The following is a 12952-nucleotide window of genomic DNA, read 5'->3' as shown; positions in this document are numbered from 1 at the left end:
GAGAACATCAATGAAGGTATCTTGTCTTGTTTCTTTTCCCAGATGTGGGGAGAGGGGTAGTGGAGGCGCCGCCTGCTCCCTCGCCTCCAGAACCCCGGCCTGCCGCCCCTCTGCTGCCCCCCAGCCAGCCCGACAGAGCAGAGGAGCCTGAGAGGCCACTTGAGCGACCCCCAGCCCCGGAACACAAGCCAGAGGCCAACAAAGTCCCCCTGCACGTCCCCATGTCGATGCCCATGTCCAACACAATGCTGGAGTCCCTCCCCATCCCCCACACCGCAGCACACACTCTCACAGGTAGGCTTACACAAGAGCAGGGGAGGAGTACAGTCAAATCTGCCACATTTGTGCCCGCTAAAGGCTGATTGATGACACATTGTAATTGACAATGGTATTTCCTCCAGTAACCTTGTGCTTCAAATATACACACTCAGGATTGCATGTAGTTTGAGGTTGTCACCTGCACATAGTATCTAGAAGCTCCACCTCCATCTGTGACAGACTAACCCTACACCCTCTGTCCTGTCCAGTGTCTCCAGTGTCGGCCCCTTCGTCCACCATCCAGATGCAGCAGAAGCCCCCGGATGTGCCCGTGGCTATGCCCGTCCCGCTGCCCTTCAGCACCAGCCTCATGGCTCAGAGCACGTCTATCATGACCCCCAACATTATGGCCCCCAGCACGGGCCTCATGGCTCCTATTGGAAGACCCACGGTCATGCCACCACACCACACCATGGTTGAAGATGAGAGACTGAAGCACTTTGAACAGGTAAGTAGACAGACAGTAGGCAGGTTTCTATTGGCCCAGGTTTATTTGACAAAAGCTGTGCAGCAAGTAAAATTATTGCGACATTTGTAATAGACACGGCAGACGTAGGATCATTTTTCAGAAGAATAATTTATTTTATTTAAGTTTATTGCGACAAATGATGGAAATTGATTTCTTTTCTAATAAATTGATTGGTGAATAATTATGAAAGTAAGTGGGGCACGTGATGTTATCACATAACTATAAAGCTCCACCACATGTAATTATAAAAGCGTGTTGCTTGCAAAATCCATTTATTAAACTATAATAATGTTTATTTGCTAGATGAGGATTGTCTTGACTTTCAAGAATGCCTGAGTTGCTTTGAATTGCAATTTGAAGTTTGACCATGAAATTGTTTGAGATCTCTACTATGACTGCATGTTACACTATGGCACGGACTCTGGCCATAATAAGTAGGCACATGAGAATTATTAGAATAAGGTATGGCAAATATTAGTCAATTCCTGCATTCTATCCATGCTGGCTTTTGCAGGCTATTGAGACATGAAACAGATGGGTGGGCAGGGCATATAGGCTGTCACTTTATTAATAAACTATTTGTCTATATGGATAGTGGAAACACTTCAACCACTTCATTTTTATTTCAATTCAGTTCTTTTTTGCATATTTTTTTAGTTTTAGGTGTGACATCATTACGTCCAACTGTTTTGATCTACATGACAGTTCAATGGAAACTCACTGTGGCAGCCAATTGGCACATCTACTTTCCATCCGGACTTTCTAAATGTTGACGAAAGAAATTACTGGACAAGTAAATGGAAACCTAGCTAATGGCGGTTTCTAGTAGGAGTTAGTTGGTTGCAGAGCTGCGTGTTGAGCAGGATAGGGATTGTTAACAAGCTGGTTTTGGTGAAACTGAATTTGGAGCATCTCTGGATATGAAAAGTGCAGTGTGGGTTCACTTCTGAAACACGCCAAGAATACGGAGAGGATGTTCATTGAATTGTAATGAAATGGAAAACACGTTATTGCCGTTCTGTATATTCCTCTGGGATAAGCTGAGCTAGTGGTGTTTGTTTTGTGATACTGTATACTATCATGATGCTCTACAGGACTAGACAAACATTTTTGGATCCCATGTAAAATCTCCTGCTGTTGTGCTCTTAAGCAAGGAGCTTTACCCCCATCAAGTAAAATAATTGCACTGTTAGGCTACTGTATAAAACACGTGGTCAAGCCATCTGGAGAGCTACTGGGTGTACAGGCTTTGGATACAGCCCTGCTCAAATACCTGAGTCCACCTATCAAGGTCCTGTTGAGCTGCTGCTTTAAAAAAAAAATTGTAACAATGAGTGGGGCACGAACAAAAGCCTACACACCCAGTAGCTCTCCTGGAGGATGTAAACATTACAATTACCAACCAAATACAATGCAATAATCAATAACAATGTAATACTCCGAAAAACCCTACGAGAAATAACAAATATGAAGGACACTAAGGAAGCATGGGTCAGTTCCAATAGCAGATTTACAGTTCATAAATAAAGTATTTAGACCCGTTCACCTTTTGCACATTTTGTTACGTTACAGCGTTATTCTAAAATAAATGTACTTTTTTCCCCTCATCAATCTACACACAATACCCCCAATACAGGTTTTTAGAAAACTTTGCAAATGTATTAATAATAAACAGAAACCTTATTTGCATAAGTATTCAGACATTTTGCTATGCGACTCGAAATTGAGCTCGGGTGCATCCTGTTTCCATTGATCATTCTTGAGATGTTTCTACAACTTGATTGGAGTCCACCTGTGGTAAATTCAATTGATTGGACATGATTTGGAAAGGCACACACCTGTCTACATAAGGTCCCACAGTTGACAGTCCATGACAGAGCAAAAACCAAGCCATGAGGTTGAAGGAATTGTCCGTAGAGCTCCAAGACAGGATTGTGTCAAGGCACAGATCTGGGCAAGGGTACCAAAAAATGTCTGCAGCATTGAAGGTCCCCAAGAACACAGTGGCCTCCATCATTCTTAAATGGAAGAAGTTTGGAACCACCAAGACTCTTCCTAGAGCTGGCCGCCCGGCCAAACGGAGCAATCGAGAGAAGGTCCTTGGTCAGGGAGGTGATCAAGAACCTGATGGTCACTCTGACAGAGCTCCAGAGTTCCTCTGTAGAGATGGGAGAACTTTCCAGAAGGACAACCATCTCTGCAGCACTCCACCAATCAGGCCTTTATGGTAGAGTGGTCAGATGGAAGTCACTCCTCAGTAAAAGGCACATGACAGCCCATTTTGGAGTTTGGCGAAAGGCACCTAAACGACTCTCAGACCATGACGAACAAGATTCTCTGGTCTGATGAAACCAAGATTTGAACTCTTTGGCCTGAATGCCAAGCGTCACATCTGGAGGAAAGATGAACAGAGCAAAGTACAGAGATCCTTGATGAAAACCTGCTCCACAGCGCTTAGGACCTCAGACTGGGGCAAAGGTTCACCTTCCAACAGGACAATGACCCTAAGCACACAGCCAAGACAACGCAGGAGTGACTTTGGGACACGTCTGATTGTCCTTGAGTGGCCCAGCCAGAGCCCGGACTTGAACTATATACATGCATACATGCATACATACATACATACATACATACATACATACATACATACATACATACATACATACATGGGGGTACCGGTTAGTTGAGGTAGTATGTAGAGTTAATTAAAATGACTATGCATAGATGACAACAGAGAGTGGCAGTGGGGAGGGGGGGGGGGGGGGGGGGGGTTGCAAATAGTCTGGGTAGCAACTTGACTAGATGTTCAGGAGTATTATGGCTTGGGGGTAGAAGCTGTTTAGAAGCCTCTTGGACCTAGACTTGGCACTCCGGTACCGCTTGCCGTGTGGTAGCAGGGAGAACAGTCTATGACTAGGGTGGCTGGAGTCTTTGACAATCTTTAGGGCCTTCTTCTGGTGTAGAGGTCCTGGATGGCAGGAAGCTTGGCCCCAGTAATGTACTGGGCCATTCGCACTACCCTCTGTAGTGCCTTGTGGTCGGAGGCTGAGCAGTTGCCATACCAGGCAGGGACGCAACCAGTCAGGATGCTCTTGATGGTGCAGCTGTAGAACCTTTTGAGGATTTGAAGACCCACGCCAAATCTTTTCAGTCTCCTGGGGGGGGCTGTCATGGTGTGCTTGGACCATGTTAGTTTGTTGGTGATGTGGACACCAAGGAACTTGAAGCTCTCAACCTGCTCCACTGCAGCCCCGTCGATGAGAATGGGGGCGTGCTCGGTCCTCTTTTTCCTGTAGTCCACAATCATGTCCTTTGTCTTGACCACGTTGAGGGAGAAGTTGTTGTCCTGGCACCACACGGCCAGGTCTCTGACCTCCCTGTAGGCTGTCTCGTTGTTGTCAGTGATCAGGCCTACCACTGTTGTGTCATCTGCAAATTTAATGATGGTGTTGGAGTCATGGTGTGCCAAGCTTGTAGCGTCATACCCAAGAAGATTCGAGGCTGTAATCGCTGCCAAAGGTGCTTCAGCAAAGTACTGAAAAAAGGGTCTGAATACTTATGTAATTTTGATATTTAAGTTAGAAGCCTTTCTAGAAACCTGTTTTTGCTTTGTTATGTGGTATTATGTGTAGATTGATGAGGGGGGGAAAACTATTTAATCCATTTTAGAATATTCCTTTAATGTAACAATGTGGGATAAGTGAAGGGGTCTGAAGACTTTCCAAATGCACTGTATTGATGAAAGTAATATATTTAGAGCCTATACATGGTCCATATTATCAGGCAGGTGTAGTCTTTTAGCAAAAAGCATTAGCCTATCACATGTATCCTGATGCATCATAGTGGCTACATGGCTTAAGCATGGCTTAAGCATGGTGTTGCTCCTCTGCATTGTTTACCGCAATGGGCTAATCATTAGTGAGATCAGTGTTATACAAATAGTATAATTGTGTGAATTTTACACTGGATATAGGCCTACCCTTTATTCAGTTGAATGGCGAATGGACGATGAGCCAGGCACTGATTTGTGAAACGCTGCCAATTGCTCAGTATTTGGAGTTGAGAAATAAATCATACAGCACTGGAATGCTGGGATCCCGTTCTTTTCAAGTGATGGCGGTCTCTTCCCGAGATGGCATTTAGGAATGTTGCGCAGTGACTGGACTTACTTGAACACATTGTTGCGTGGAAAGCAATCGGCTGTATGAGGAGTTGCGCTCTCTTGCCGCACGACAGTTGACGTTCCGCTCGAACTAGGCTATATGTGCGTGTGATAAATAAATTAAATGGCTCATTAACATCTTCGGGAACTAATAATAGTTTAAAAAACAGATTAAGACTACAGCCCTCAAACTCCACTCTGGACCTTGAAGCCAGTTCCACTGCATTTTTTTCATTGTTCACCATTGTTAGACCTGGGACACCAGGTGGCGCGTGTGTAATTAATTATCAGGTACAACTGAAAACCAGTAGGTTCCGGACCTCGTAGGGTAAGATTTGAATACCCCTGGACTAAAGAATAGCATCATTACAATATTTTTTTTTCTCTGGCCAAAGCGGTGCCTGTCAATACAATACATGATTCTACTCCGATGCGCTCTGCAGATGTTGGGAGAACAGTGCACAACACATTGCATTCGGAGGACACATTTTGATACAACTCTGAACGAGTAATTTATATATTTATTTTAAATGTATAACTTAAATCTATATTCTACTTGTCCAACAATTTGTTTCACTTGTCCCGGACACAAGTGTTAATTAATGTCGAGCCCTGCTCTACATGTACCCTTTGAATGTACAATAAAGGTGTCTACGTTCACCCCCATCTCTTTCTCACTCTTCCCGTTTTCACTGTCTCTACTTGTGAAGGAAGCAGAGAAGATGGTGGCGTATCTACAGGACAGTGACGACCGGCTGGCTGCCAAGAGCTCAGCACCCAAACCAGCTGGCCTGCCGCTCACACATGAGGCTGCTCTGAAGTGGTTCTATAAAGACCCCCAGGGAGAGATGCAGGGTAAGACAGAGGGAGAGAGTGAAGGGAGGGGGGGGCTTCTTTGAATGAAAATCTGCATGCTCTGCAACCAGTATCATTTCAACTAGTCACCACTGCTGGAGAGAGACTGGGTTCTTTATCGATTATCAATGGCGCGGACTGCTCAGAGTGCATACACGTGCATTTCATGGTATAAAGTAAATTATGAATCTGATTCGAAGGGTTTGTACAGCCCTGGAATATAATTTGAAATAGTCAGACTCAGAACAACTTTCATTTAAAACATAAAAAAAATAATTAATGGACAAATGTAAAAGTGACATTTGTTAAGTGTAATCATCTCCCCCTCTCCAGGTCCATTCAGTAACCCGGAGATGACAGAGTGGTTCCAGGCAGGCTACTTCACAATGACCCTGCTGGTGAAGAGAGGCTGTGACGAGGTCTTCCAACCCCTGGGGGAGATCATCAAAATGTGGGGCAGGGTCCCCTTCGCCCCTGGACCAGCACCGCCACCCTTACTGGTAACCATCACACACACCTGAGCTCCATCTAGCATTCACTACTTTGAAATATTGTCAAATAATCTTGATAATAAACACTTCTGCGAGCAGGCCTTTCTAATCGACCTGGCCGGGGTATCCTGGAATGACATTGACCTCATCCTGTCAGTAGATGATGCCTGGCTATTCTTTTAAAAGAGCCTTCCTCAACATCTTAAATAAGCATGCCCCACTCAAAAAATGTAGAACTAGGAATAGATATAGTCCTTGGTTCACTCCAGACCTGTCTGCCCTTGACCAGCACAAAAACATCCTGTGGCGTTCTGCATTAGCATCGAATAGCCCCCGTGATATGCAACTTTTCAGGGAAGTTAGGAACAGATATACACAGGCAGTTAGAAAATCCAAGGCTAGCTTTTTCAAACAGAAATTTGCTTCCTGTAGTACTAACTCAAAAAAGTTCAGGGACACTGTAAAGTCCATGGAGAATAAGAGCACCTCCTCCCAGCTGCCCACTGCTCTGAGGCTAGGAAACACTGTTACCACCGATAAATCCACTATAATTGAGAATTTCAATAAGCATTTCTCTACGGCTGGCCATGCTTTCCACCTACCCCTATCCCGGTTCACTTGTCCGGCACCCTCCACAGCAACCCGCCAAAGCCCCCACCATTTCTCCTTCACCCAAATCCAGATAGCTGATGTTCTGAAAGGGCTGCAAAATCTGGACCCATACAAATCAACCGGGCTAGACAATCTGGACGCTCTTTCTAAAATGATCTGCCGAAATTGTTGCAACCCCTATTACTAGCCTGTTCAACCTCTCTTTCGTATCGTCTGAGATTCCCAAAGATTGGAAAGCTGCCGCGGTCATCCCCCTCTTCAAAGGGGGTGACACTCTAGACGCAAACTGCTACAGACCTATATCTATCCTACCCTGTCTTTCTAAGGTCTTCGAAAGCCAAGTTAACAAACAGTTTTACCGACCATTTCGAATCCCACCATACCTTCTCCGCTATGCAATCTGGTTTCAGAGCTGGTCATGTGTGCACCTCAGCCACGCTCAAGGTCCTAAACGACATCATAACCGCCATCGATAAGAGACATTACTGTGCAGCTGTATTCATCGACCTGGCCAAGGCTTTCGACTCAACAGCCTTGGTTTCTCAAATGATTGCCTCACCTGGTTCACCAACTACTTCTCAGACAGAGTTCAGTGTGTCAAATCAGAGAGCCTGTTGTCCGGACCTCTGGCAGTCTCTACGGGTGTGACACAGGGTTCAATTCTTGGGCCGACTCTTTTCTCTGTATATATCAATGATGTTGCTCTTGCTGCTGGTGATTCTCTGATCCACCTCTACACAGACGACACCATTCTGTATACTTCTGGCCCTTCTTTGGACACTGTGTTAACTAACCTCCAGACGAGCTTCAATGCCATACAACTCTCCTTCCGTGGCCTCCAACTGCTCTTAAACGCAAGTAAAACTAAATGCATGCCATTCAATCGATCGCTGCCCACACCTGCTCGCCCGTCCAGCATCACTACTCTGGTCGTCTCTGACTTAGAATATGTGGACAACTACAAATACCTGGGTGTCTGGTTAGACTGTAAACTCTCCTTCCAGACTCACATTAAGCATCTCCAATCCAAAATTAAATCTTGAATCGGCTTCCTATTTCGCAACAAAGCATCCTTCACTCATGCTGCCAAACATACCCTCGTAAAACTGACCATCCTACCGATCCTCGATTTTGGTGATGGTATCTATAAAATAGCCTCCAATACCCTACTCAATAAACTGGATGCAGTCTATCACAGTGCCATCCGTTTTGTCACCAAAGCCCCATACACTACCCACCATTGCGACCTGTACGCTCTCGTTGGCTGGCCCTCGCTTCATACTCGTCGCCAAACCCACTGGCTACAGGTTATCTACAAGTCTATGCTAGGTAAAGTCCCGCCTTACCTCAGCTCACTGGTCACCATAGCAGCACCCACTCGTAGCACACGCTCCAGCAGGTATATCTCACTGTTCACCCCCAAAGCCAATTCCTCTTTTGGTCGTCTTTCCTTCCAATTCTCTGCTGCCAATGACTGGAACGAACTGCAAAAATCTCTGAAGCTGGAGACTCATATCTCCCTCACTAGCTTTAAGCACCAGCTGTCAGAGCAGCTCACAGATCACTGCACCTGTACATAGCCCATCTGTAAACAGCCCATCTACCTACCTCGTCCCCATACTGTATTCATTATCTTGCTCCTTTGCACCCCAGTATCTCTACTTGCACATTCATCTTCTGCACATCTACCATTTCCGTGTTTAATTGCTATATTGTAATTACTTCGCCACCATGGCCTATTTATTGCCTTAACTTACCTCATTTGCACTCACTGTATATAGACTTTTTGTTTTCTTTTGTTCTACTGTATTATTGACTGCATGTTTTGTTTATTCCATGTGTAACTCTGTTGTTGTATGTGTCGAATTGCTATGCTTTATCTTGGCCAGGTCGCAGTTGCAAATGAGAACTTGTTCTCAACTAGCCTACCTGGTTAAATAAAGGTTAAATAAAAATAGTTCTATAGGCAATTCAAAATTATTCGGACGCACCCTCGACCACTTTAGTCTTCTCGTTGTCAAGACAAAGCAAGTTTGTGTTGGCCGCCTGCACTTCAGAAGGAAAATGTTGAAGTTATTTATTCTACAAGTCAGAGGCGTGTTAGCTGTACATGTATTGCACTCCACAACGTTGTGCCATGTTGAACGCATCCAAGGGGGTCGTCCGCTTGCCGATCCCCATGTCTAACTCTCCGTCTGTGTTCACAGGGTGACGCTGGGGACCAGGAGCGTCTGAAACTGCAGCAGGAGCTGACTGCCCTCAACCTGTACCAGCTGCAGCAGCTGCAGTACCAGTACCTGTTAAGGCAGCAGTATGCCCAGGCCCTGGCCCAGCAGAAAGCCCAGGCCCTCAGCTCAGCGCCACACCAGCAGCAGCAGCAACAGCAGCAGCAGATCAACCTGCTCCTCCAGCAATATCAGGCCCTGAAGATGAGGTCAGCGGAACACACGTAAGCGTACCCGTGCGCACACACCTCTACTGCAGTACCAGGCCCTTAAGATGAGGTCAGCGGAGCATACTGTACGTAAGCACACACACACACCTACAGTAATACCAGTGTCCGAGAACATGTCAGGCACACATTAACACAGAGTAGGGTGAAGTTGCCCCTTGACACTAATCTTGGGTCAGTATAGCATTTTCCCCACTAATGGTTAAGTTTAGAATTGGGGGAGAGGAAACTGATCCTAGATCTGTAGTTAGGTGAAACGTCATCTTGTAGATCCCTCACACACACACAGCAATACCTCAAGCCCTCAAGATGACATCACACATACAGATAATGCAATGTCGATTGTGTTAATGTTGGTAATGTAACTTGTTTCTCTGTCGGTCTCCCTGTCTAGAACATCCGAGAGTCTCTTACCTCCGGTGACGCGGTCCATGTCTGTACCAGACTCCCAGGGTTCTGTGTGGGAAATGCAGCACCCCTCCTCTCAGGTCTCTTGCACACCAAACATCCAGCAACCTGCCCCAAGTGGTACGTCTCAACCCAGAACACACAAACTTGCACAGAATTTGTTTTGGCTGATGTTTTATAGCATATAGAGCTTTTGGTAGTTTGAGGATCTGAACCTCAATTTACAAAAAGAAGAAAAACCTCAATTGTATGATCTATAATGGCCTGACTGTCTGTTTTGTGTCCTGTGTAGCGTGGGAGGGCAGCAGTGTGTGGGATCTGCCCATAGACTCCATGGCCCAGGCCCCCACCATAGAACAGATGCAACAGCTGGAGAAGAACAAGGCTGCTAAAGTAAGAGCACCGTATTGTCTATACGTATGCAATCCTTAGTTTCAGATCTAGACGTAGTGCTCAGGGGTTGGGCTCAATGAATGGGGGAATAGGAACATTTGAAACACTTTTTTTTTTTAAGCTAGACTAGATTCAGCACCACAGATACTGAGATACAACCCTTTGCTCTCACAGTCACACCTGAGCAAAACAGCGGTGGAGTTTGGCCTTGCGATTTCAATGATCTTAGTTGTTGCGGAAATCAGCCTGATATTGCCGTTTAATTAGTGCCTCGCTGAATCTACCTTTTAAACAATGCTATGAAAATGATACAATGTGATTTGCTTTTTAAAGGTCTCTCCTCCTCATCTACTGGAGATGGAGCGGCATGAGGCTGAGCTGAGGGCCAAGAGGGAAGAGGAGGAGAAGGAGAGGAAAAGACTGGAGGAAGCGTTACGGGCCCGACAGGAGGAGGAACGCAAACGCCTGGAGGAGGAGCTAGCACGTCATAAACAGGTTAGGGGGGGTGGTAATCAGACTGTTTCCTGCTGAAATAAGATGGTCATAATACCACGCTTTAGAGACGTTGGTATGAAATGTTTAGAATTTCAGCTGCACCACACCTAGTCTTTGATGTTCAGTACATGTTTGCCTAGAGTTGCAAGTTTGACCCAGTAGCCGGTCTATTCCTAGAAGAGGCCTTGATTTCTGTTTAATGCAACTCATTTGATGGATTTTTACTATACACAGGAGGAGGAGTTGAGGCAGCGGGAGCAGGAGGAGGCACAACGCAGACAGAAGGAGGAAGAGGAACGGCAGGCACAGGAGGAGGCCCTCCGCCGACTGGAGGAAAGGAGGAGGGAGGAGGAAGAGCGGAAGCAAAGGGAAGAGTTCCTCCGTAAACAGGTACTGGGCTTCAGAATAAAGACCGTATCAGGGCCCATAATCATGAAGCGTCTCAAAGTAGGAGTGCTGATCTAGGATTAGTTTTCATTTTAGATCACATGTAAAAGTACTCCCTCACTGCGATGGTTATTTTCAAGATCATTGTAGATCCGTAATAATGGTTTGGAGATGACATGGCCTAAAAAGGCGTCAGCATGCTTCTGTTCGGCTGGTCCCTAGCCGAACTCTGCTTACTGAACGAGTGTGCTCACATACTCCCTTAAGACCGTAGCTTGAAAAAAACGGCAATAGTACTGTTTGTCCATTATGGGACGCCGTTGGCAGAATACACTTCCTCAAAATAGTCAGAATGAATCGAAGGTAACTCACGATATGTCATTAATTTTGACGTTTTTGCCGAAGAGATCTGGCAATTTTACATCTAAGGTGTTTGGTGCAGTATTTAGCACGAGTCGTCTCGTTGAATGACAACAAAGACTTTACTGAAGAATCCCTACTGTTGACCAATCACCGATGAAGGGGCGTAGCAGTCGGCTCTTAACTTAAGCTTGCCTCCAGAAAAAAAATGTGTGCCTTAACAACCGGGGGAAAAAACTCACTGAAGTCCAGAACGAACAAAAGCGTCACTAAATGTCATAATGTACACTACCGTTCAAAAGTTTGGGCTCACTTAGAAATGTCCTTGTTTTTGAAAGAAAAGCAATTATTTTTTCCATCAAATTGATCTGAAATACAGTGTAGACATTGTAAATGACTATTGTGGCTGGAAATGGGAGATTTTTTATGGAATATCTACATGGGTGTACAGTCCATTATCAGTAACCATCACTCCTGTGTTCCAATGGTACGTTGTGTTAGCTAATCCAAGTTTATCATTTTAAAAGGCTAATTGATCATTAGTAAACCCTTTTGCAGTTATGTTAGCACAGCTGAAAACTGTTATGATTAAAAGAAGCATTAAAACTGGCCTTCTTTAGACTAGTTGAGTATCAGCATTTGTGGGTTCGGTTACAAGCTCAAAAATGGCCAGAAACAAAGAACTTCCTTCTGAAACTCGTCAGTATATTCTTGTTCTGAGAAATGAAGGCTATTTCATGTGAGAAATCGCAAAGAAACTGAAGATCTCTTAAAACCTGTTAGGGCTAGGGGGCAGTATTTACACGGCCGGATAAAAAACGTACCCGATTTAATCTGGTTACTACTCCTGCCCAGTAACTAGAATATGCATATAATTGTTGGCTTTGGATAGAAAACACACTAAAGTTTCTAAAACTGTTGGAATGGTGTCTGTGAGTATAACAGAACTCATATGACAGGCAAAAACCTGAGAAGATTTCATGCAGGAAGTGGCCTGTCTGGACAAGGTGTCGTTCTTCTTGTCTCTGTTTATTGAAGAGTGAGGATCTTAGCTGTAACGTGACACTTCCTACGGCTCCCATAGGCTCTCAGAGCCCGGGAAAAAGCTGAACGATATCGAGGCAGCCCCAGGCTGAAACACATTATCGCCTTTGCCAAGTGGCCGATCAGAGGACAAAGGACTTAGGCGCGTGCCCGAGTCGACCCCATGCTGTATTTTCTTTCGGCTGTTTACCTAATTGCAGATTCCCGGTCGGAATATTATCGCTTTTTTACGAGAAAAATGGCATAAAAATTGATTTTAAACAGCGGTTGACATGCTTCGAAGTACGGTAATGAAATATTTAGAAATCTTTTGTCACGAAATGCGCCGTGCGCGTGACCCTTATTTACCATTCGGATAGTGTCTTGAACGCACGAACAAAACGCCGCTGTTGGAACATAACTATGGATTATTTTGGACCAAACCAACATTTGTTATTGAAGTAGAAGTCCTGGGAGTGCATTCTGACGAAGAACAGGAAAGGTAATCAAACTTTTCTAATAGTAAA

General features: G+C 45.0%; 1 protein-coding gene across 4 annotated transcripts in view; it reads left to right on the top strand.

Moving 5' to 3' along the window:
* Window positions 1–12952, top strand: part of gigyf2 (GRB10 interacting GYF protein 2) — a 45401-nt gene that overhangs the window by 9056 nt on the left and 23393 nt on the right. For all 4 annotated transcript variants that reach the window (XM_029704634.1, XM_029704635.1, XM_029704633.1 and 1 more), the window contains exons 12-20: window positions 43–294; window positions 528–766; window positions 5660–5804; window positions 6138–6304; window positions 9115–9356; window positions 9754–9887; window positions 10060–10160; window positions 10494–10655; window positions 10890–11045. In XM_029704634.1, the coding sequence (XP_029560494.1) occupies window positions 43–294; window positions 528–766; window positions 5660–5804; window positions 6138–6304; window positions 9115–9356; window positions 9754–9887; window positions 10060–10160; window positions 10494–10655; window positions 10890–11045 (1598 nt within the window). The remainder of the gene's footprint in view (window positions 1–42; window positions 295–527; window positions 767–5659; window positions 5805–6137; window positions 6305–9114; window positions 9357–9753; window positions 9888–10059; window positions 10161–10493; window positions 10656–10889; window positions 11046–12952) is intronic.

The sequence above is a fragment of the Salmo trutta genome, chromosome 21 (genome assembly GCF_901001165.1).
Source record: "Salmo trutta chromosome 21, fSalTru1.1, whole genome shotgun sequence".
NCBI lineage: Eukaryota > Metazoa > Chordata > Actinopteri > Salmoniformes > Salmonidae > Salmo > Salmo trutta.
Note: the sequence above shows the minus strand (reverse complement) of the source record. Positions and strands in the feature narration are given on the sequence as shown.